The sequence below is a fragment of the Aegilops tauschii genome, chromosome 4 (assembly GCF_002575655.3).
Source record: "Aegilops tauschii subsp. strangulata cultivar AL8/78 chromosome 4, Aet v6.0, whole genome shotgun sequence".
Taxonomy (NCBI): Eukaryota; Viridiplantae; Streptophyta; class Magnoliopsida; order Poales; family Poaceae; genus Aegilops; species Aegilops tauschii.
The window spans coordinates 474,601,042-474,627,153 of NC_053038.3; the positions used below are offsets into that span (position 1 = coordinate 474,601,042).

The 26,112-nt window shown below is 47.4% G+C and overlaps 2 protein-coding genes across 2 annotated transcripts; both read right to left on the reverse strand.

Moving 5' to 3' along the window:
* Positions 1-7,785: 7,785 nt before the first annotated feature.
* On the reverse strand, positions 7,786-10,094 carry LOC109748625 (cation/calcium exchanger 4). Its single transcript, XM_020307654.4, has one exon. It carries the CDS (start codon positions 9,893-9,895, stop codon positions 7,985-7,987), a length of 1,911 nt encoding a protein of 636 aa, XP_020163243.1. The 5' UTR covers positions 9,896-10,094; the 3' UTR covers positions 7,786-7,984.
* Positions 10,095-24,280: 14,186 nt separating this feature from the next.
* LOC141021973 (uncharacterized) lies at positions 24,281-24,838 on the reverse strand. The gene is made up of 2 exons (XM_073497842.1): positions 24,703-24,838; positions 24,281-24,528 (listed from the first exon to the last, which is right to left on the reverse strand). The coding sequence occupies exons 1-2, from the start codon at positions 24,836-24,838 to the stop codon at positions 24,281-24,283; spliced, it is 384 nt and encodes a 127-aa protein (XP_073353943.1).
* Positions 24,839-26,112: the final 1,274 nt, after the last annotated feature.

Sequence of the window (26,112 nt, forward strand, 5' to 3'; positions counted from 1 at the left end):
TGTTGCTCTAGTGAAGGTAACTAGGGGAATAAAGAAAGAAATTGATGATCTGAAGAAGAATTACTCATAATGGAATGCCAATTATCAGGAGTTGTCACACGCTTCATCCAAATGCAGGAAAGAGTATGAAGAGAAAATCTCTGAGCTTACTAACGGAAAATCAGAACTTGAGGGTTTTTTTAAATAAAGTGGAGGGAATGAACCAAATACTAGAAGATAATGTAGTTGCCTCTTCATCCAAGTGATATATCATTTTTGCTTTCTAATTCGCCCTAATTGATCTCTTCGTGTGTAGGATTCTTCTCGAATAGAAACGAAGAGACTAAAAATATCCAACGGGATCTTATGACTGATCAATTGATTATCAGAGAATCCATGACTAAGTCGCTTCTTTGATTGGAGGAATGCGTTGAAACCATGATGAGGTGTGCCTCCCGAGTGAAGTCATTCATGAAGAAGGTCGACAACATCTTGTGCTCGAGAGAGGAAGTCAAAGAATACCTTGAAGCTTATATGTCCCAACCGAGGCAGATACCAGACAGAGTGGCGAAGTGGAAGAAATCTACAGCATGTTGCGGGGCAGATGTGGCACTTGCACTCACCCGAGTGCATTTTCCCAAGATCAATGAAGAGAAGTTGCAGAGTCTCTCGGTTGCGAATCCGAAGGGCTATGATTTCCAAGAGTACTTGGTGACGTTCATGGATGCCGCCACTCGGATTACTGATGCAATTGATCTAAACATCTTCATCGACCCAGTCAGTTCGGCGGACAACCTAAAATCGAGACCGCCAGTAGCGACCAAGAGTGAAGAAAAAACTTTAAGTAATAAATTTGCCTCGGAATGCTGAGGGGAAGTGTAAGCATTTAAGGTCCGACTAAGCCCGGGGCCCGAGACCTTGGTAGTTTATTTTGCTTGAGACTTTTGAGTCCACCTGAATTTGTTGTTTCAACTTAATTTCCTTTGGCTATCTTACCAATGATTCTGGTGTTGGAGTGAAATTTTGTTCGTTTCCCCCCTTTGGTCACATAGGCAGACATGTTCTGACTAAGTCTTTGAGAGGGAAAAGATGATTTACTCGGATTGACTAAAATCTTTGACGAAAATAGAAAGTATTAGGTCACTCACCCACTGGGTGTCTCTTTGGGAGTACACCCTAATCTGAGTGAGGTGGGTTTAGGCATGTAATTTGTTGATCTTGCATTTGCATTTGTGATAGATACTAGATGAACCTTAGTGTCGAAATGGCGTGTAAACCCCTGAGTGAAGTGTAGCATCTGAATAGGGCATAGCCCCCGAGTGTGGCGTAGTATCCGAGTGGATGGTAGCCCTCGAGTGTAGCATAGAGTCCGAGTGTGGCATGGCATTCAAATGTGATATAGTAACTTTTACTAAGGAATACTCATAATAAACAGAAAACCTTTATTCATTGAGATTTACTCGAAACAATCATTGTTTAGGTACAACTTTGAGAAAAGTTCAAGTAAAAAACTGGTTGAGGAGATCGGCATTCCATGCCCGTGGTTCTTCGACATTCTTGTAAAGATTATATAACCTTTAGGTGCATTGTTGAGTGCCTTTTATATAACAAAGGTGCCTTCCATGGAGGGCCTAACTTGTGCGTCTTTTGCTGATCCAGTCGAAGGACTAGATCTCCTTCGTTGAATGCGCGTCCACGCACCTCTCGATTGTGATATCGTCGAAGATTTTTCTGGTAGGCAACGGACCTGGTTAAAGAGAACTCATATAAGGGTAAAAGTGTTGAAGTCAACCTCTATGTCTTGAAGTATGTGTCAAGTCTTTGGAAGATTCCTTCTTGGCACTCCTGGGACCCGACGAATGTGGCCAACTGGTTGATAACTTTGGGGGTTCTCGGCCTGGTCCACACGTCGGGAGCCGATGTGGCTAGCACTCCCTAGTCTAGGACACCATCAACAGCCCCCTAACCGGTCTTCAAGTCTAGGACATTCCTCGGTCCTTCCAAGTTGTTCTCCGTCTCCGGTCTTCGGCCTTATAAGTTGGTTCAATAATTTCTCCATGCGTTGTTCCAAAGTGATCAAGTCTTGACCGAGGAGTATCATACCTCGGGCATCTGAGGAGCCCCTCAAGAACCTCCAGAGTCCTTTTATTGTTTTCGGATCCGAGGATCCTTCCCGCATAGAGCTACCTTCACGGCAAAGCTTTCTCGTTCCTAATCAGAGTGACGATTTGGTCCTGCTGTGGAGGCCCTGATCGACCTGAACCATCACCACACACTATACACCCGTGTGGTCATTTCAGATGTCATCATAATGTATTAGCATAGCTCGAGGCCACAGCCAACTCCAACGCGCTGACGCATTTGGTCCGCGCGGGTCTGTTTGGGTCAAAACGGATAGAAAAAAAGACCCAACACGGCGACGCAAACGGACAGCCGTCCATTTCGTCAGCCCGAGACCTGTTTCCGACCCAAATTTGGGTCGGGTTTGCATTGACGCTGATAGTGGGCGGACGCACACGATGCTCTCCCTGGCCTGCCCGTCGGTGGCACGCAGGCCATTCCTCTCCCTCCACACCTGACACCCTCCGGGTACGCCACCCACTTCCGGTCGCTTGGACGCTGCCTAGGCCGCTGCCCGCGTCCACCCACTCCGCCACCTCAAGGCCGCATCGGAGGCTCACTTTTGCCGGCGTTGGTGGCCTCTTCTCGCTGCCGTCAAAGCACAAGAAGGCACGGCCGCTAGCACCGCCCTTGCCTCCACTTCCGTCGGCATCGAGCTCCATGGCCGCCAGCCTCCCTCGCCTCCGCTTCGATAGGGCATGGTGCCTGTTCAGGGAGGACGTGGGGCTCTTCACTGGCCGCTACTCCACTACACCCGCAAGGTGTTTAACGCTTTGTCCGCAAGGTACCATGGATAGTGGGGTTGATTTTTTTTCCAGAAACTTCATGTGTTCATCGGACGATGAGGATTTTGTCGTTGTGACTTTGGTAGTCAATGATCACATTGCTAGGAAGCAACCGAGGTTTAGGGGATCAATCCCGGGCCATGCTCTGGCTTTGAATCGCAACAGACAGAGTGGCCATTGCCTACTCTTCGCCGATTACTTTCAGTGCATGTCCCCACTCTATAAACCCCAACTTTTCTGGCGTCACTTTCAGATGGTGAGACATGTGTTCAACCGTATTCGGAGCGGAGTGGTAGGATATGATGATTACTTTAGTTGCAAGGAGGTTGCCCTTGGAAAGGTTGGCTTCCCCTCTTATCAGAAATGCAATGTGGCTATTCGTATGCTTGCATACGGAATTTCTGGTGATCTTGTGGATGACTACGTCCGCATGAGTGAGTCCACATGCCTTGCATCATTGTACAAGTTCTGCCAGGCCGTGGTAGTAGTGTTTGGCCCAGAGTACTTGAGAGAACCGAATGCCGCGGATACACCCCAGTTGCTGGCGATCAATGCAGATAGAGGCTTCTGGGAATGCTTGGTAGCATAGATTGTATGCACCGAAAGTGGAAGAACTATTCATTAGCTTGGCAGGGGCAATATAAGGGGCATGTGAAAGCTTGCATTATCATACTTGAAGCTGTGGCTTCATAAGATCTCTGTATTTGACACTCTTTTTTCGACATGGTCGGTTCTCACAATGACATCAATGTGCTTCAGCGCTCTCCAATGTTTGGAAGGCTTGTGGAAGGCAACTGCCTAGAGGTCAACTTTGAGATCAGTGACCACCACTACAAGGGATACTACCTAGCTAATGGTATCTATTCTCAGTGGTCAACTCTTGTGAAGATAATCTACAATCCGGTAGGGAAGAATAGGGCTAGGTTTGGCCAAGCACAAGAGACAACTAGGAAGGATGTGGAGTGTGCTTTTTGTATGCTTCAATCTCGATGGCCTATCGTTCGACACCCTGCTACAACATGGAGCACCAAGATGTGGGAGGTAATGACTGCTTGTGTGATCATGCACAACATGATCGAGGAGGATGAGCTTAATGACAACATCTTCCACCAAGGGTTTCAATTTTAGGGTGAAAATGTTGTGTCTGACTATAGACCGACAACGTTTGCACAGTTCATCCAATTACATACAGAAATACGTGATTGGGAAACTCACATTCAACTCCAAAATAATTTGGTCGAGCATGTGTGGACTCACCTTGGCAACCAATAGATGTACCGATTCTTTTTCTTTCAATGTATTTTGGGGATATTTCCATGGAGTCACCAGTGGCAGACACCGGAAGAAAATTATTCATTCCCTACAACAAGATGAGGGCACAATTGAGGGGCATGAGCAACTTAAATCTTATATCACTAATTATTATAAAAATTTGTTCGGAGCCCCAGAGGAAGGAAACTTCTCGATGGATGAGTCCCAAACAAATGACATCCGCCAGGTTTCTGATGAGGAAAACAGCCTTCTAACAGCCCCATACTCTGAGGAGGAAGTTAGAAAGGCGGTTTTCCTAATTGAGCATAACAAAGCCCCGGGTCCGGATGGTTTTCCCGCTGAGTTCTATCAGCACTTTTGGGAAGTCATCAAACCGGATCTCCTACTTTTGTTTAGCGACTTACATGCTGGCCAACTAGAATTGTTTCGCTTAAACTTCGGTGAGATTATTTTATTACCTAAGGTTAATGAGGTTGAAAGGATACAACAATATAGACCTATTTGCCTTCTTAATGTTAGTTTTAAAATATTCACGAAGGTTGCGACTATTAGGCTAAATTCGGTTGCTAAACATGTGGTCTGTCCTTCACAGACAACTTTTATGCAAGGCAGACACATCCTTGATGGTGTTGTTATCCTTCATGAAACAGTCCATGAATTACACCGAAAAAAGTTGAATGGGGTGGTTCTCAAAATAGACTTTGAAAAGGCTTATGACAAAGTCAAGTGGCCCTTTCTTCAACAGACTCTCAGAATGAAAGGATTTTCTGCAGAGTGGCGTGCTATGATCCATAGTTTCGTTTCTGGAGGTAGTGTTGCCATTAAGGTCAATGATGACATTGAACACTATTTCCAAACGAAGAAGGGTTTGCGACAAGGTGACTCGGTATCGCCCATGCTATTCAATATAGTGGCGGATATGCTTGCGATCATGATTGAGCGTGCCAGGGTTGATGACCAAATTGAAGGGGTAGTAAATCATCTAGTCGATGGTGGTCTCTCTATACTTCAATATGCCGATGATACGATTCTCTTCATGGATCATGACCTCGAGAAAGCGAGAAATCTGAAACTAATTCTATCAGCATTCGAGCAACTCTCGGGTCTTAAGATCAATTTTCATAAAAGTGAATTGTTTTGCTTTGGCGAGGCTCAAGACGAGGCCCACCTGTACGCTGAATTGTTTGGATGCGGGTTGGGCTAGTTTCCGATCACATATTTGGGGATACCGATACATTATCGGAGACTCACAAATGTTGAATGGAAACACGTCGAGGAGAGACTTCAGAAAAGACTTAGTAGTTGGAAAGGTAAACTGTTGTCTCTAGGTGGAAGATTGGTCCTCATAAATTCAGTACTTAGTAATATGGTACTATATATGATTTCTTTCTTCCAGTTGCCGAAAGGAGTTTTACATAGATTGGATTATTTTCGATCAAGATTCTTTTGGCAAGGAGATAGCGAGAGAAAGAAATATCGACTGGCCAAATGGAGTGTGGTTTGCCGTCCCAAAGACCAAGGCGGGTTGGGTATTCATGACCTTGAGGTTAAGAATAGGGCCCTCCTTGGCAAATGGTTGTTTAAATTTCTGACGGAAGAAGGTGTATGGCAAACCCTCCTAAGGAGGAAATATGTGGGCTCCAAGGCGGTATCCCAAGTATACTGGAAGCCTGGGGATTCCCACTTTTGGGTGGGTCTAATGGCTACGAAGAAATATTTCTTCTGCTATGGACCCTTCTCAATTAAGGACGGCTCGGAAATTAGATTTTGGGAGGACAAATGGCTAGGGAATGCCACACTCCGGGAACAATGTCCGGCTCTATACAACATTGTGCGCCACAAGGGTGATACTATCGCCACGGTAATGGAATCATTTCCGCCAAATGTGACGTTCGGAAGAGATTTAATTGGACCTAGACTCCAATCATGGAACATCCTGCTCCAGCGGTTGTCCACGGTGCACCTATCACATGGGTCTGATGTATTTCGGTGGAACCTTCATGGGAATGGAAAATTCTCAGTGGATTCCATGTATAGAGCGCTAATCCAGTCTGATGTGCCGGTTGATAATAATAAGAAGATCTGGAAGATGAAGATACCTCTTAAGAATAAAATCTTTGCATGGTATCTTCGTCACGGAGTCATTCTTACTAAAGATAACCTTATTAAAAGGAATTGGCATGGAAGTCCGCAATGTGTCTTTTGTCACCATGATGAGACAATAAAACATTTATTCTTCCAATGCAAATTTGCTCGTTCTATATGGTCAGTCATCCAAATAGCTTCTGGCTTGTATCCTCCTTGTAGTGTTGCTAATGTATTTAGCAACTGGTTACACGGGATTGATCACAGGTTTAGAACTTTTCTCAGGGTGGGAGCGCTTGCCGTTATTTGGTCGCTTTGGCTATGTAGAAATGATAAGGTTTTTAACGATAAAAGTACTTCCCTGATGCAGGTTCTCTACAAATGTACCGGGACTCTTCGTTTATGGTCCTCTCTACAATGCGTGGAGAATCGAGACCTGTTTACGGAGGTGTGTACACGATTGGAGGCTACGGCGAGGGATACTTTTACCCAGCATGGGTGGCAACATGATCTTAGGATTGATCCCCCTCCGCTTTAGGCGTTATACGGACTCTTCATGTTTTTGTATTTCGCCTTTTTATCATTCATTTGTGTGAGAAGACATTTTTTGGCTGTGTGCATCTTAATAATGCAGAGGCCGGGTGTAATGCTTAAATCTTTTAAGTAATAAAGCGCCCCTTTTCGAAAAATTTGTGGCAATTTAAATTTGATTGTAAACTATGAGATTTTTATTTAGTGGTACTATGTGATTTATTTGGTTGTATTAGAACTATGTGCAATGTTCTTTTAGTTAGATGCATGCATGAAAATTTTGTGCATATGTTGCCGCCGACCGGACAGGCAGACCAAATGAATCGACCGGTGGTTGAACGCAATGCCAACGCAAACACAGACGCGGCCGGACGCCACTTCTTTGATCAACCCAAACAAATGAAAAGACGGACAAAAACGGCCGTTTGGATTCGGCACTGCATGCCGCTACTCTGCTCCTAGCATGACTGCATACCGCGACTCATTAAACACGCGAGTGTGCCAACTGCTCCAGTGACCAGCCATTATCCTCACTGCGTCTCAACCTCACAGTGAGCATCTTATGGAGGCCTTTGCATGCGAAATAGCCTAGAAACATTTTTCAAAATGATTGAAGTTTTAGGATTATCCTAAGTCAAACTTCATTAAGTTTGACCAAGCCTATATAAGAATATATCAACATCTACAAAATCAAATTTACTTCATTATGAAACATATCTACATATATTTGATTCTGCTGTGTCAATGTATTTTGAGTATCATAGATCATTGCGGATTTTTCTATACACTCTGTCAAACTTAATTTTGACTTGGGAAAATTCTAGAACTTCAATTATTTTGGAACGATGGGAGTACAAGATAACAAGCTAAGCATGACTACAAGTCACTACTCAGCAAACAAGTGAGAGTGCCAAACTGCTAATTTTTTTGTCACATACAAAACAGATCACAAAAGGTCACGCTGCTGCACAGTACCTTTTTTTGTACCTTAGATAAGTTGACACAGCAGAAGTTTAAAATTATTGCTATCAGCATGAAAGGCGATTAAGCTTACAGATAAGTAGACCAGTTGCAGGCATGCTCTGGCTTTATTGTCTAGAAAGCCTGACAGGCATACGACCGAATCTGAGGCATAACAACAGAACAGAGGAACAATGTACAACTCCATTTCATCTGTATAAAGGACAGTCATGTACAATAGACACAAACAACTAATTCAAGCCCGGGAGTGGCAATATCCCCATAGCACTGCTTACTCTAATGAAAAGGAAAACTGAGTAGAGAGCAATGAGGCCAACTCCAAGCGTCTTGTTAGGTCGCATGCCGCTTCGTGGCAGCGTAACAAGCGCCCAGATCAACCCAGCAACCAGGAAGCTCATCGTGTAAATAAGAGAGCGGTCCTGCGGAAGAACATAAGAGTTGGGTGCCGTCGACCAAGCTCCAAGTAGCATCGATATTCCTAGGCCAGCAAGTGTATTAAACATAGGTCCTGCATAACAGCCAGACATAGCAATCTGTACACCATCTCCACCATTCATTGCCAAGGCCACATTTGACATTAAGTCACCCATCGAATTGCCCCATGCTAACACCGTTAAACCAAGAATTGAAGGATTAATCCCAAGTATCACTCCAAATGCAACCAACAGTGCAACCAGCTCATTGGCAATGATGTAGAACCAAACGATGCTCATCACAAACCCTCCAAACACCCATGGGAGTAAGTATCTCCTTGGAGGGCGGTCGGGACTGGTGAATGTAAAAGCAAGACCTGCAAGTGCAATCCCAAAAATACCAGCAATCACATATGCTGCTACGCTGGCACCCGTGGATACTCCATCCTGGCTGTTCCACAGAAATGCTAAGAGTAGAGGTGCCAAGCCAGCACTGGCAACAGCATATTCTTGTGACCAGCGGTCTTCCTCAACTATTGGAATCGTCAACTTTCTTGGTATTGTCAAGGGTAGCTCCAAAAACAGAAACAGTTTGGAGTAGTTAAGCGTGGAGGTATCCACTCTTCCTTCTTCATTCCAACCCCACAAAGGCCTGTCAGGTGAACCATCTCTCCCTTGATTTGAGTAGATAGCCACATGAGAAGCCCACATCCACTGCGGCAATGATGTGTTTACCTGGGCCGCGTCATCACTTGTATCCTCCTCAAGAAGTGAACTGTACACAGAATCATCCTCCTCTAGTCCGTGTGAGAAGATACTTCCCCTCACCGGAAGCAATGGTGTGACTACATCAAACTTCAGCATCCGTGCATGCTTCCTTAATAACTCATTTGCAGCCACCACAAATGCATAAACCACATAAATCGATACAAACAGCATAGCTCCCCAAACGGTCACCTTCCCGACAATCAACATAATAGACAGTGCCACCAAAGTGATCAGGAAGAATCCAACATCCCTCACAAAGCACCTCCAATCAATCTGCACATTCTTCTCCGCGACGGACAATGATACTGCCCCAACAACGACGCAGGTAACAAACACCGCTCCGCCCAGCACGCTGTTCAGCCCGACATCCCCGGCGCCAGACCCCATAAACGCTGCAATGCTGGCAAACACATCAGGAGCACCATTACCAAAGGGGAGCAGGGTAACACCAGCCACTGTCGGCGGTAGCCGCAGCAGCGCAGACATCTTCTCTAGGCTGCAACAGAAGTAGTCCGCGGCCGTGTTACCGAGCATGTAGAACAGCGCCGCGAGGCACACTGCAAGCACGGCATATCCAAGCAGCCTGAATCTCTCGCACCTGCAGTAGAAGAAGTCCAGGTAGTCGACGAACCCGCCGGAGCTGCACTGCGGGTGAGCCCGGAGGAACTCGCACTGGGACCCGAAACCCTCGTGGCGGTCGATGCCGGCGCACGCGGTGGAGGGGTTCTCCAGCTGCTCGCCGTTCAGCCCGGTGACCTCCGAAAGGTTCCCGCCTCTGGACGCGGCGGGGCTGGCGGGATCGGCACCGGAGAGGAGCCTCCGGTGGAGCGGGCGCGAATCGGAGCCCGGGAGCCGCGGAGGGTTCCCATCCGAGCGGGTGTAGAGGAAGAGGAGGAAGAGCACCAGGGAGGCCGCGGCGATGGGCCGAATCCGGCGGGGATGCGGCGGCAGCGAGGCCATCGTCTCCGGCGAGGTCACGGGCTGGAGTTTCGGGGGGCTGGCATGCCCAATCTGAGGGGAGGGTTGGCGAATTTGGCGTGCTTCCGGGGATCCGAGGTTAGGGTTTGGTCGTCGGAGCGCGTGATTTGGGAATTGGGGATTGACGACGATGTGGGGAAGGAGACGGCGTGTTGCCCCGGTCGCATGCCGCGCCACGAAGCAGACGGAACGGTCGTTGTTAAGTGGGCCGAATTGGATTAGACCTCGATCTCGTTGGGCTAGCCGTTTCCTGACAGAGTTGCCTCGGCTTTTAGAAACACCAACTTTTTTGGAGAAAAACTAACTCTTTTGGAGATTTCTCAAAAAAATAACTTTATTGGAAATTCCAAAAAAATTAAATTCTGAATTGTTTAAACATTAAACTTTTTAAAATAAAAAGGCAAATTAATAAAAAGGGAAAAAACGAAAAAGGCACCTGAACCGGGTGAGAAACCTCCTACTCCCTCCGTTCCTAAATATTTGTCTTTCTAGAGATTTCAACACGTGACTACGTATGGAGAAAAATGAGTGAAACTACACTATAAAATATGTCTATATACATCCGTATGTGGTAGTCCATTTGAAATCTCTAAAAAGACAAATATTTAGGAGCGGAGGGAGTAGAAGGTTCCCAAAACTGGGATCGGTGGAACACCTTAACGGGGTGACCCAGTTAGATACTCTCTCACCAACTGTGTGCGAAGCATGGATAGTTCGACGCAATGGGGTGCGAATAGGATTCACGATGTATGGAGCTCTGCACTACGACATTCCTCGCGGTGGGCCATCTCAATAGAGTGATTGTACCCGAGCAGTTTTCGGAATGTAGTGCTCGCTTTGGAAACCTTCCACCAGTTTCGGGAAGATTTCTTTCTCAAAAAAAAAACCAGTTTCGGGAAGATTTACTTCGGTCCTTTTCTTATCTCTCTTGTTCTTTACTGTTTTTCTTTTTTCTTTCTTTTCTTTCATTTTTTCTTTTTCAAATTTATGAACTTTTGTAATCCGCCATTTTTAGTGCATGGATATTTTTATTTACATATCATTTAGAAAATTCAAAATTTACGCGAACAAATTTTTACATTTTCATGGACATTTTTATATGTAGGAATCTTTTTAAGAGTTATGAAGAACTTTTAAAATGGTACAAATATTTTTATATGTAATGCATTATTTTCAAAGTTGCAAGTTTTTTCAGACTTTAATGAACATTTTTAAATGTAAGAACATTTTTTTGAATGTGTGAAATTTTTAATAGGATACATATATATTTTTGAATGGTATGTATAATTTTTCAAGTTGCATGAAAATTCTCTTACATTGCCCAAACATTCTTCTAAAACGTTTCCAATCTATTTTTTAATGTTTTAAAAAATAAAAATAAAAGAACGAAAAAAAGAACCAGCATACTTGCTTCCATGCATACTTGTTTCCAATCTATTTTCAAAATCGATGAACTTTATTAAAATTTGTGATTTTTTTCTAATTTATGAACTTTTTATAAATTGATGCACTTTTTTTTCAAAATCTCGTTTAGATGACCCTCTCATTATGAAGCAGGCAATAAAATGTTCCATACTTAAGTTGGGCATTTTTTCACATCTAGATCTAGTAAAACTGCTTGGGAAAGGGGGAGTCAGTGAGTGTCGTAATAGTGTCAAATAACTTAATTAGCGTCAAACAAGAAGAGCTACAAATGTAGATCCACTCATCATAAAAATCTAAATAATGTTCTTGAACCAACAAGTCTAGAAGATTGGCAATGGTAGTTGATACATTTTTCATGGAGCAATATATTGCAAACACATTCCAGAAAGAGGAGTGCTCATTTTTCACATAAGAATAAAGCTGATGCATCGAGATCGACAAAAGTTGATTCTGCCAGATGTCAATCTTTCATAAAACGGAAGTATTACTACCGCAAGCTCTTTGTCACTGGAAGCCCGTGACCCACTGATCAAGTTGCTCCTCCTCTTCAAAAGTGATTCTTTTTTACAAAATGGAACAGTTTGGCTTGCAATATATTTGACACAAATGGCATGCATTGTGTCATTGACAAGTGGTCCTTCCATCAGGAAGACCCTCAAGAGTTGTCGTGGGGCGGCGCAGATTCTCTGATGCACACCTTCCTTTGGCTCGCTTACATGTGGGCCAGTTTGTTCCCGGAGCCACATGTCAGCCACTATAAAGGCAGGTGATGTACGTCAGAGAATCTATATTCCCCTTAGGGGAGGGGTGGTCACGTGCTATAGTAATTTTCTTTAGTGAGCATCGCCCGTGGGAGGTTTATCTTGCTGTATAACTTGTGGAGATTTTTGTCCAGCAAAGTATTTGTTAAGAGCAAATAAAATTGAGCACTCCCCGTCCTCCTTAAGTGTTTAGACCCATCATACAAATAGTTAAAACTGGAGAGAAAACAGATTTAATCATCTCAGGTTTTCCTCCAAAGACTTGAAAGTTAAAAAGCCAACTAATCATGTTTCAATCTGTGAATCAAACCACTGGAAAAGAAAATCTATGCTTCAATCTGTGAATCAAATCACTGGCATAAAAGCATATTAATTTGAACAAATTATACTTTGTGTTAGAAGATTAACACCAAGTTCGAGTTTACATTTCATAATGCTTCAATGTAGGTGCACACTAGCAACTGCCTCAGCAAGGACCTTAATTTCCCTGCCCTGCCGTGGTGGTTAACAATTTTTTTTGCAGGTGATCAAGTACTTTTATTTCATAGCAACATGGTTATTATCTGCTAAAACAAGATCATGGATGAAAGGGGTGCCTCGCTGCAACCAACATGCGGTTCTACGAGCCGTCCAATCATAATTAGCGAGACGTTATGAACGCTTGGCAGCAGCGTGCTGATGATTACTCCCTCGTTCAGTGCGGCATGCTTTACAGCTTAGAACCGGGTCTCCAAAAGCGTTTTGAGAAACATGGAGCATATGAGATGTTCGAGGAGCTGAAACTGGTTTTTCAAGCTCATGCCCGGGTCGAGAGATATGATGTCTCCGACAAGTTCTTCAGCTGTAAAATGGAGGAGAACAGTTCTGTTAGTGAGCACATACTCAGAATGTCTGGGTTGCACAACCGCTTGTCTCAGCTGGGAGTTAATCTCCCGGATGACGCGGTCATTGACAGAATCCTCCAGTCGCTTCCACCAAGCTACAAGAGCTTTGTGATGAACTACAATATGCAGGGGATGGAAAAGACCATTCCCGAGGTATATTCAATGCTGAAATCAGCTGAGGTAGAGATCAGAAAAGAACATCAAGTGTTGATGGTGAATAAAACCACTAAGTTCAAGAAGGGCAAGGGTAAGAAGAACTTCAAGAAGGACGGCAAGGGAGTTGCCGCGCCCGGTAAGCCAGTTACCGGGAAGAAGTCACAGAAAGGACCCAAGCCCGAGACTGAGTGCTTTTATTGCAAGGGAAGTGGTCACTGGAAGCGGAACTGCCCCAAATATTTAGCGGACAAGAAGAAGGCCGGCAACACCCAAGGTATATGTGATATACAAGTAATTGATGTGTACCTTACCAGTACTCGTAGTAGCTCCTGGGTATTTGATACCGGTGCGGTTGCTCATATTTGTAACTCAAAGCAGGAACTACGGAATAAACGGAGACTGGCAAAGGACGAGGTGACGATGCGCGTCGGGAATGGTTCCAAGGTCGATGTGATCGCCGTTGGCACGCTACCTCTGCATCTACCCACGGGATTAGTTTTAAACCTCAATAATTGTTATTTAGTGCCAGCTTTGAGCATGAACATTGTATCTGGATCTCGTTTAATCCGAGATGGCTACTCATTTAAATCTGAGAATAATGGTTGTTCTATTTATTTGAGAGATATGTTTTATGGTCATGCCCCGCTGGTCAATGGTTTATTTTTGATGAATCTCGAACGTGATGTTACACATGTTCATAGTGTGAATACCAAAAGATGTAAAGTTGATAACGATAGTCCCACATACTTGTGGCACTGCCGCCCTGGTCACATTGGTGTCAAGCGCATGAAGAAGCTCCATGCAGATGGACTTTTGGAGTCTCTTGATTACGAATCATTTGACACGTGCGAACCATGCCTCATGGGTAAGATGACCAAGACTCCGTTCTCCGGAACAATGGAGCGAGCAACCAACTTATTGGAAATCATACATACCGATGTGTGTGGTCCAATGAGTGTTGAGGCTCGCGGAGGATATCGTTATGTTCTCACTCTCACTGATGATTTAAGTAGATATGGGTATGTCTACCTAATGAAACACAAGTCTGAAACCTTTGAAAAATTCAAGGAATTTCAGAGTGAAGTCGAGAATCAACGTGACAGAAAAATAAAATTCTTACGATCAGATCGTGGTGGAGAATATTTAAGTCACGAATTTGGTACACACTTAAGGAAATGTGGAATAGTTTCACAACTCACGCCGCCTGGAACACCTCAGAGAAATGGTGTGTCCGAACGTCGTAATCGCACTCTATTGGATATGGTGCGATCTATGATGTCTCTTACCGATTTACCGCTCTCATTTTGGGGCTATGCTAGAGACTGCCGCATTCACTTTAAATAGGGCACCGTCTAAATCCGTTGAGACGACACCGTATGAATTATGGTTTGGGAAGAAACCTAAGCTGTCGTTTCTAAAAGTTTGGGGATGCGATGCTTATGTCAAGAAACTTCAACCTGAAAAGCTCGAACCCAAATCGGAAAAATGCGTCTTCATAGGATACCCTAAGGAAACTATTGGGTATACCTTCTACCTCAGATCCGAAGGCAAGATCTTCGTTGCCAAGAACGGGTCCTTTCTGGAGAAGGAGTTTCTCTCGAAAGAATTGAGTGGGAGGAGAGTGGAACTTGATGAGGTGATAGTCACCCCTTCCGAACCGGAAAGTAGCGCAGCGCGGGAAAATGTTCCTGTGGTGCCTACACCGACTGGGGAGGAAGTTAATGATGATGATCATGAAGCTTCAGATCAAGTTGCTGAACTTCGTAGGTCCACAAGGACACGTTCCGCACCAGAGTGGTATGGCAACCCTGTCCTAGAAATCATGTTGTTAGACAACGGTGAACCTTCGAACTATGAAGAAGCGATGGCGGGCCCGGATTCCGACAAATGGCTAGAAGCCATGAAATCCGAGATAGAATCCATGAATGAAAACAAAGTATGGACTTTGACTGACTTGCCCGATGAGCGGCGAGCCATAGAAAACAAATGGATCTTTAAGAAGAAGACGGACGCAGATGGTAATGTGACCATCTACAAAGCTCGACTTGTCGCTAAGGGTTATCGACAAGTTCAAGGGGTTGACTACGATGAGACTTTCTCACCCGTAGCGAAGCTGAAGTCCGTCCGAATCATGTTAGCAATTGCCGCATACTATGATTATGAGATATGGCAGATGGACGTCAAAACGGCATTCCTTAACGGCTTCCTTAAGGAAGAGTTGTATATGATGCAGCCGGATGGTTTTGTCGATCCTAAGAATGCTAACAAAGTATGCAAGCTCCAACGCTCAATTTATGGGCTGGTGCAAGCATCTCGGAGTTGGAACATTCGCTTTGATGAGATGATCAAAGCGTTTGGGTTTACACAGACTTATGGAGAAGCCTGTGTTTACAAGAAAGTGAGTGGGAGCTCTGTAGCATTTCTCATATTATATGTGGATGACATACTATTGATGGGAAATGATATAGAATTCTTGGAAAGTATAAAGGCCTATTTGAATAAGTGTTTTTCAATGAAGGACCTTGGAGAAGCTGCTTATATATTAGGCATCAAAATCTATAGAGATAGATCAAGACGCCTCATTGGTCTTTCACAGAGTACATACTTTGACAAGATATTGAAGAAGTTCAGTATGGATCAGTCCAAGAAGGGGTTCTTACCTGTATTGCAAGGTGTGCAATTGAGCACGGCTCAATGCCCGACCACGGCAGAAGATATAGAACAGATGAGTGTCATCCCCTATGCCTCGGCCATAGGGTCTATTATGTATGCCATGCTGTGTACCAGACCTGATATAAACCTTGCCGTAAGTTTGGTAGGAAGGTACCAAAGTAATCCCGGCAAGGAACACTGGACAGCGGTCAAGAATATCCTGAAGTACCTGAAGAGGACTAAGGATATGTTTCTCGTTTATGGAGGTGACGAAGAGCTCGTCGTAAAGGGTTACGTCGACGCTAGCTTCGACACAGATCTGGATGACTCGAAGTCACAGACCGGATACGTGTATATTTTGAATAGAGGAGCAGTAAGCTGGTACAGTTGCAAGCAAAGCGTCGTGGCGGGATCTACATGTGAAACGGAGTACATGGCAGCCTCAGAGGCAGCACAGGAAGCAGTCTGGATGAAGGAGTTCATTACCGACCTAGGGGTGATTCCCAATGCGTCGGGCCCAATGACTCTCTTCTGTGACAACACTGGAGCTATTGCCCTTGCGAAGGAGCCCAGGTTTCACAGGAAGACCAGGCATATCAAGCGTCGCTTCAACTCCATTCGTGAAAGTGTTCAAAATGGAGACATAGATATTTGTAAAGTACATACGGACCTGAATGTAGCAGATCCGTTGACTAAACCTCTCCCTAGAGCAAAACATGATCAACACCAGGACGCAATGGGTGTTCGATTCATCACAATGTAACTAGATTATTGACTCTAGTGCAAGTGGGAGACTGTTGGAAATATGCCCTAGAGGCAATAATAAATGGTTATTATTATATTTCTTTGTTCATGGTAATTGTCTATTATTCATGCTATAATTGTATTGTCCGGAAATCGTAATACATGTGTGAATACATAGACCACAACCTGTCCCTAGTAAGCCTCTAGTTGACTAGCTCGTTGATCAACAGATAGTCATGGTTTCCTGACTATGGACATTGGATGTCATTGATAACGGGATCACATCATTAGGAGAATGATGTGATGGACAAGACCCAATCCTAAGCATAGCATAAAAGATCGTGTAGTTTCGTTTGCTAGAGCTTTTCCAATGTCAAGTATCTTTTCCTTAGACCATGAGATCGTGCAACTCCCGGATACCGTAAGAGTGCTTTGGGTGTGCCAAACGTCACAACGTAACTGGGTGACTATAAAGGTGCACTACGGGTATCTCCGAAAGTGTCTGTTGGGTTGGCACGGATCGAGACTGGGATTTGTCACTCCGTATGACGGAGAGGTATCTCTGGGCCCACTCGGTAATGCATCATCATAATGAGCTCAATGTGACTAAGGCGTTAGTCAGGGGATCATGCATTGCGGTACGAGTAAAGAGACTTGCCGGTAACGAGATTGAACAAGGTATTGGGATACCGACGATCGAATCTCGGGCAAGTAACATACCGATTGACAAAGGGAATTGTATACGGGATTGATTGAATCCTCGACACCGTGGTTCATCCGATGAGATCATCGTGGAGCATGTGGGAGCCCACATGGGTATCCAGATCCCGCTGTTGGTTATTGACCGGAGAGGCGTCTCGGTCATGTCTGCATGTCTCCCGAACCCGTAGGGTCTACACACTTAAGGTCCGGTGACGCTAGGGTTGTAGAGATATATGTATGCGGAAACCCGAAAGTTGTTCGGAGTCCCGGATGAGATCCGGGACGTCACGAGAGGTTCCGGAATGGTCCGGAGGTGAATAATTATATATAGGAAGTCCAGTTTCGGCCACCGGGAAAGTTTCGGGGGTTATCGATATTGTACCGGGACCACCGGAAGGGTCCCGGGGGTCCACCGGGTGGGGCCACCTGTCCCGGAGGGCCCCGTGGGCTGAAAGTGGAAGGGAACCAGCCCCTAGTGGGCTGGGGCACCCCCCTTGGGCCTCCCCCCTGCGCCTAGGGTTGGGAACCCTAGGGGGTTCCCCCTTGCCTTGGGGGGCAAGGCACCCCTTCCCCCCACTTGGCCGCCCCCCCCCCCTTGGATCTGATCTCCAGGGCCGGCGCCCCCCAGGGGGCCTATATAAAGGGGGGAGGGAGGGCAGCACACAACAGCCTTGGGCGCCTCCCTCCTCGCCTGCAACACCTCTCTCTCTCTCGTAGAAGCTCGGCGTAGCCCTGCGGAGACCCGCTACATCCACCACCACGCCGTCGTGCTGCTGGATCTCCATCAACCTCTCCTTCCCCCTTGCTGGATCAAGAAGGAGGAGACGTCGCTGCACCGTACGTGTGTTGAACGCGGAGGTGCCGTCCGTTCGGCACTCGGTCATCGGTGATTTGGATCACGGCGAGTACGACTCCGTCATCCACGTTCATTGGAACGCTTCCGCTCACGATCTACAAGGGTATGTAGATGCACTCCCTTCCCCTCGTTGCTAGTATACTCCATAGATGCATCTTGGTGAACGTAGGAAAATTTTAAAATTATGCTACGATTCCCAACAGTGGTATCAGAGCATAATGGATGGTTACGGTTATCGATATACTTCTGTGTACACCTGATATAAACAAGTACTTAAAGTAATTTAAGTACTTGTTTTAAATTTCTTGGTCATCGGTGATTTGGATCACATCATTAGGAGAATGATGTGATGGACAAGACCCAATCCTAAGCATAGCATAAAAGATCGTGTAGTTTCGTTTGCTAGAGCTTTTCCAATGTCAAGTATCTTTTCCTTAGACCATGAGATCGTGCAACTCCCGGATACCGTAAGAGTGCTTTGGGTGTGCCAAACGTCACAACGTAACTGGGTGACTATAAAGGTGCACTACGGGTATCTCCGAAAGTGTCTGTTGGGTTGGCACGGATCGGGACTGGGATTTGTCACTCCGTATGACGGAGAGGTATCTCTGGGCCCACTCGGTAATGCATCATCATAATGAGCTCAATGTGACTAAGGCGTTAGTCACGGGATCATGCATTGCGGTACGAGTAAAGAGACTTGCCGGTAACGAGATTGAACAAGGTATTGGGATACCGACGATCGAATCTCGGGCAAGTAACATACCGATTGACAAAGGGAATTGTATACGGGATTGATTGAATCCTCGACACCGTGGTTCATCCGATGAGATCATCGTGGAGCATGTGGGAGCCAACATGGGTATCCAGATCCCGCTGTTGGTTATTGACCGGAGAGGCGTCTCGGTCATGTCTGCATGTCTCTCGAACCCGTAGGGTCTACACACTTAAGGTCCGGTGACGCTAGGGTTGTAGAGATATATGTATGCGGAAACCCGAAAGTTGTTCGGAGTCCCGGATGAGATCCGGGATGTCACGAGAGGTTCCGGAATGGTCCGGAGGTGAAGAATTATATATAGGAAGTCCAGTTTCGGCCACCGGGAAAGTTTCGGGGTTATCGGTATTGTACCGAGACCACCGGAAGGGTCCCGGGGGTCCACCGGGTGGGGCCACCTGTCCCGGAGGGCCCCGTGGGCTGAAAGTGGAAGGGAACCAGCCCCTAGTGGGCTGGGGCGCCCCCCTTGGGCCTCCCCCCTGCGCCTAGGGTTGGGAACCCTAGGGGGAGTTCCCCCTTGCCTTGGGGGGCAAGGCACCCCTTCCCCCCCACTTGGCCGGCGCCCCCCCTTGGATCTGATCTCCAGGGCCGGCGCCCCCCCAGGGGCCTATATAAAGGGGGGAGGGAGGGCAGCACACAACAGCCTTGGGCGCCTCCCTCCTCCCCTGCAACACCTCTCTCTCTCGTAGAAGCTCGGCGTAGCCCTGCGGAGACCCGCTACATCCACCACCACGCCGTCGTGCTGCTGGATCTCCATCAACCTCTCCTTCCCCCTTTCTGGATCAAGAAGGAGGAGACGTCGCTGCACCGTACGTGTGTTGAACGCGGAGGTGCCGTCCGTTCGGCACTCGGTCATCGGTGATTTGGATCACGGCGAGTACGACTCCGTCATCCACGTTCATTGGAACGCTTCCGCTCGCGATCTGCAAGGGTATGTAGATGCACTCCCTTCCCCTCGTTGCTAGTATACTCCATAGATGCATCTTGGTGAACGTAGGAAAATTTTAAAATTATGCTACGATTCCCAACAGTACTAGCTAGCTAGCTACCATCTCTTTAATTCTTGTTTCAATACCATTAATTAATTATCATGCTTGATTAATTATTACCTGATTAAATTCAATTCTCGTAAAGGCCCTGAAGCAGGCGTCGGGGATTGATGTGTGTGCATTCTACGTTTGCGAGAACATTCGCATGATGGCGTCCAAAAGGAGCATATCTGATAGACAGCAATGGGTACGTTTCACAGAACACTATTCACAATTTTTACATGATTATCGATATCTAGTCACACAACTAATACACATGCATGCATATTGATCTCCTTCTTAACAGTTCCATGACGTACGGGAGAAGCTCCTACCAACGGAGCGCATACGAGCACTTCAAGAGGAAATAGCGGGAGTTTTGCTCTACCAGGTCATAGATCCGAACGAAGAATACTATTACCCGCTACCGCCCCCATGAACCACTTGTCATCGTGCTCCGAAGGCACCAAGGCAACATGTAGGGGAAATTGTATATATACCTAATTGTATAAATATATACATGCATGTATATGTGTGAATAATGGTGGTTGTGAGACATTCGATGATATATATATATATATATATATGTATATATATATATATATATATATATATATATATATGCATAACGTGTACAATATGTAGTATCGTAAAATACCAGCAAACAAAAAAATATTAAATGGAAAAAACAAAATTAAAGGAAAAATAAAAAATAAAATCAAAACCCCCTCAAATATTGTAGTACCGGTTGGTTTTACCAACCGGTACTAAAGGCTCCCCGCCCCCGGCGCTGGCTCGTGCCACGTGGGTGCACTTTAGTGCCGGTTCGTGCCTAACCGGTACTAAAGGGGGGGACCTTTAGTCCGCACTCTTTAGTGCCGGTTGCGGAACCGGCACTAAAGGCCCTTACGAACCGGTGATACATCCCGGTTTTGCACTAGTGGGGGTATGAGGTTTGAGGTGGAAAAGTTCAACGGAACTGAAAACCTTGGGTTACAGCAGATATGGGTGAAAGATTGTTGGCACAACAGAGATGCTTGCAGTCTCGACTCAAAGATTACAACACGACCAATACCGTCGATGTTCTCTTCCTTCCTCTAGATCAATTTCCATGACCTCCCGTCAACCTAGCTCATGATACCACTTGTTACGCAATCCCGGGTCCGCTATCCCCAGCGTTTTCCCAGCGTCAACATGCCGCGGCTGCCCCTGCGTTCCTATGCTATTATGTTGGCATAGGTTAGAGCAACTCTAGCAGACCCCGCAAAAATTTGACCCGCAAAACGCGTTTGCGGTTCCACGAAGATCGCGTTTGCGGGTCGAAAACTAGCGCGGCCGAACAGAACCCGTATCTAAACCTGCATAATTTGAAAAAACACTTTCGCGGGAGAAATTGCACAAACATAGTTCATCACATGATCAACAAACTACAAGCATAGTTATACTACATACTACGTTAAACTAGTACTAGAGGGGTTGGATCTGACGGCGGCGAGGTCGCGGCAAATGGACGACGCCGTGGAGGAGCCGGACGCTCAATCCTCCTCGCCCGAACTGCACAGGTCGACGTACTTCGCCTCCTGCTCCGCGCGGATGCGGCGCCACTCCTGAGCCTTCTCCTTGGCGGCGAGGTTGGCGGCGACCGCCTCCCGCCACTGGAGGGCTTCGAGCTCCTCGGTGTGGCGCTGGCGCTCCGCCTCCTCGCGCACGCTCCGCTCGGCGATGGCGGCCGCAACGGCGTCGAAGTCGGTGACGTGGTCTTCCGGCCCGATGACTCCGCGGCGGCCGAGCGGAGCGGGCTCCTCCTTCACGGGGACTAAGGCGAACGCGTCCGGCTCCTCCGTCTCCTCCTCGTCCTTGGACCACTCCCTCTTCACGGGGAGAAGGCCCGCACCGGAGGAGGAGCTCCCGGCGTACGAGGACCTCGTAGAGGAGAAGGACGCGCGCCGGCGGTCGTACTCCGCCGTCTCGCTCCGCTGGAAGCTCGCCGGCGGCGACAGGCCGCGGTTGGTCCACTTCCGGGCCCCGCGCTTCCGCGCTCCGGGTCCCTTCCGCCGCCGGAGCCGCGTCTGGAGCTCCACATTCAGCCCCACATGGCTGTTGGAGGTGGGGCGTGCGGTTTGCGGGCCGCGGCAAAAAAATTTAGGGGCCGGGCGAGTATGCAGGCTCTAATTGTAAAATGTATATTGCATAGTAGCCTTGTATATAAGTAAATGGAGGGAGTATCTTAACATGTGTCATCTCACCAAAGGCCCCACCATGATGCACATGTGAACAACTTTTAGTAGATCTCATGCACACATCCCATCTCATCGCACATGCCACCTCATCGAAGGCCCATTCAACATGCATGAAACAAGTTTTTATTATTATATTATGTCACTTATATTGCAACAACATTTTAAATACACAATAATTAAATACAATATACAATGTATATCTAAAATTTTAGTTCAAATGTTATTAATTTAACTATTCATGTTTCATACAAGAATCAAATAACTCAAAGTATATTGCAATAATTGGTTTTCGCATCAACGTTTGGGGTATCATCTGATTTGATAAATAGTGATGCACATGATTGATAGAAGAGGCTCGGGTAGACCCATATGTGTAACGGCGGCCAATCACGGTCATGGGAGATGAGCGCAGACCACGGCGAATCGTAGCACTTGTCGCGGCCGGACCCTGGTGCGAACATGTGGAAGGGCGGCTGTCTTCCGAAGTCGTAATACGTCGAGCAGACGAGGAAGTAGACTCGGTTGGCCACCACTCCGCAGCGTGCCGCATCGGCGCACGCCATTGCGCTTCTCCCGGGGCAGTCCACGAACAAGCTGTACTCCCCGATGTCTTGCAGCTCCTCCCACATCATCGTCGCCATGTCGAGGGCATGCACGCTCACCTTCTGCACTCTCGTCCCGATGCCCGTGCGGGTCTCGAGGGGGGTCGGGGGATCCGTCATAATGAGCAGGAGTAGCAGCCGCTCGCCGGCGGCTACTAGGCGGGGCCCGTACCGTAAACGGTCAAACGTGGCGGCGGCGTCCGGGTCCGGGAGGCCGGTTGTGGGCAGCAACCGGACCGCATGGGATGAATGGCGTGGAGCGTTGACAGCATGGAGGCGAAACTCCAGCAGCTCCGCTCGGTCGGTGACGCCAAGGACGCGGCCGTGGAACTCGATCACGGTTGAGAGGAAGGAGGCACCACGGGGAAGGCGGTGCGGCGTCCACTGAGGGTCGGGGTTTAGGGTCGGGAAGCGGAGTGAGTCGAATTTGTGGTCGCGGGTGTGGAAGAGCAGCAGGTGGGTTGGGGTGAGGGATGCGTAGTGGTAAGCGAAGCCGTTAGGCAGCGGGACGGCGAGACGCTCGGCGCCGGTGAAGGCGTCGACGACAAGGAGCGTGCTACGCTCTCCGCCATACCCCCTTTTGAGGAGGATGAGGTGGCCGCGGGACGCGGAGAGGAGTTTGGATGAGAAGGCGGGCAGTGTTACGGGCACGGGGTCGCCGATCAAGGCAGGGGAGAGGCCGATCAAGCGGGCGTACTCGTCGGAGTACCTTGTGGCTCTGAGCATGAGAGGCGGGATGCGCGGGGCGATGGTGGAGAGGAAGAAGCGCCGCCATGGCCGGCAGGTCCCGGCGAAGGCGGAGAGCGAGCGGAGGCATGGGAAGAGGCGGTCGAGGACGTCGGTGATCACCAAGTCCGGGAGGTTACCCCAGTCCCGCAGCTCCGACGATACGGGTGGGGGTGGCTGGGGCGTTGTGGCGATCTCATCAAAGCGCTCCGGCGGTCTCATGGCGAAGGCACTTTACATGATTCGTTGACAGAATAAAACGCCACAGTATATAAGTACCTGGTGATCCTTGGAAGGACCGCCGGTTAAATTACTATGTGAACAAAGCTAAACTCGTACAGTATACTACCAACAAATGACGTTAAAAGTTGTTGAGGTAAAGATAAGGACATGTTTGGCGATGATTACGTCGTGGGAGGAGGATTTGGGCGCTGGACGAACGCTCATGGCTCCTACTGCCCAGAGGCGTACTTCTTGTCTGTTCGTTAGGCCAACTCCAGCGCACGACATTAAACGGACGTCCGTTTAGTCCGGATTCTGTCTGTTTGGATAGAGTAATGTGGTCGTATCCGGGGTTGTCCTGAGATGCGGTGGCCGTGCGCCCAACGCGCGGACACACCCTTTGGCCCCATCATGTCAGCCATGGCCAAAAATGCCCATATATTTATATTTCAATGTTCAAAACTAGTTTGCACGTTTAAATATTAATTGTCTGAAAATAAGAATAGTTTTACAACCCAATCGAAATTGTCTCGAATAAAATAGTTTTACAACCAAATCGAAATTGTCTTGAATGAACATTAAGAACCAATACATCTATTGGTTGCCAATGTGAATCCAGACGTGCTCAACCAAGTCATTTTGAAGATCCAAATGAGTGTGCCAATCACACAGATCACGATGAAATTGGGCAAACTGTTCAAACGTTGTCGGTTCTTGATGCAAGGGTTCAACATTTTCACCTTGAAAATCAAATCCTTGGTCGACGATGCTGTTATCACGCTCGTCCTCGACGATCATGTTGTGCATGATCACACAAGCAGTCATCACCTCCCAAAGCTTCCCTTCATCCCATGTCAGTGCAGGGTTTCGAACGACACCCCATTGGGATTGAAGCACACCAAAAGCACGTTCCACATCCTTTCTAGCACTCTCTTGCATTTGGGCAAATCTCTTTCTCTTCTCACCTTGGGGCTTCGAGATTGTCTTCACAAAAGTTGACCACTAGGGATATATACCATTAGCTAGATAGTATCCCTTGTTGTACTGGTAGCCGTTGATCTCAAAGTTGACAGGTGGGGAGTGGCCTTCTACAAGCCTTGCGAAGACTGGAGAACGCTGCAGCACGTTGATATCATTGTGAGAACCTGCCATGTCGAAGAAAGAATGCCATATCCAAAGACCTTGCGAAGCCACCGCTTCTAATATGACAGTGCACGCTTTAACATGCCCCTTGTACTAGCCCTGCCAAGCAAATGGACAGTTCTTCCACTCCCAGTGCATACAATCTATGCTACCGAGCATGCCTGGAAAGCCTCTAGCTGCGTTGGTGGCCAACATGTTGGGGAACGCAGTAACTTCAAAAAAATTCCTACGAACACGCAAGATCTATCTAGGTGATGCATAGCAATGAGAGGGGAGAGTGATGTCCACGTACCCTTGTAGACCGAAAACGGAAGCGTTATGACAACGCGGTTGATGTAGTCGTATGTCTTCATGATCCGACCGATCCTAGTACCGAAAGTACGGCACCTCCGCGATCTGCACACGTTCAGCTCGGTGACGTCCCACGAACTCTAGATCCAGCTGAGGTCGAGGGAGAGTTGCGTCAGCACGACGGCGTGATGACGGTGATGATGAAGTTACCAATGCAGGCCTTCGCCTAAGCACTACAACGATATGACCGAGGTGGAAATCTGTGGAGGGGGGCACCGCACACGGCTAAACAATCAACTTGTGTGTCTATGGGGTGCCCCCCTCCCCCGTATATAAAGGAGTGGAGGAGGGGAGGGCTGGCCCTCTCATGGAGCGCCCAAGGGGGGAGTCCTACTCCCGGTGGGAGTAGGATTCCCCCTTTCCCTAGTTGGAGTAGGAGAAGAAGGAAGAGGGAGAGGGAGAGAAGGAAAGGGGGGCCAGCCCCCTTCCCAATTCGGATTGAGCTTGGGGGGGGGCGCCCCCACCTTGGCCGCCTCCTCCTCTCTCCCACTATGGCCCATTAAGGCCCAATGCCTCCCGGGGGGGGGTCCGGTAACCCCCGGTACTCCGGTAAATACCCGAACTCACCCGGAACCATTCCGATGTCCAAACATAGCATTCCAATATATCGATCTTTATGTCTCGACCATTTTGAGACTCCTCGTCATTTCCATGATCACATCCGGGACTCCGAACAACCTTCGGTACATCAAAACACATAAACTCATAATACCGATCGTCATCGAACGTTAAGCGTGCGGACCCTACGGGTTCGAGAACTATGTAGACATGACCGAGACTTATCTCCGGTCAATAACCAATAGCGGAACCTGGATGTTCATATTGGCTCCCGCATATTCTACGAAGATCTTTATCGGTCAAACCGCATAACAACATACGTTGTTCCCTTTGTCATCGGTATGTTACTTGCCCGAGATTCGATCGTCGGTATC

What these genes read in the sequence shown, in the direction of transcription:
- LOC109748625 (XM_020307654.4), bottom strand. Translation starts at nt 9,895, where the DNA reads ATGGCCTCGCTGCCGCCGCATCCCCGCCGGATTCGGCCCATCGCCGCG.
- LOC141021973 (XM_073497842.1), bottom strand. Translation starts at nt 24,838, where the DNA reads ATGGCAGGTTCTCACAATGATATCAACGTGCTGCAGCGTTCTCCAGTC. An exon ending in GGGATACTATCTAGCTAATG is followed by an intron (nt 24,529 to 24,702) that starts GTATATATCCCT and finishes CATGGGATGAAG; the next exon opens with GGAAGCTTTGGGAGGTGATG.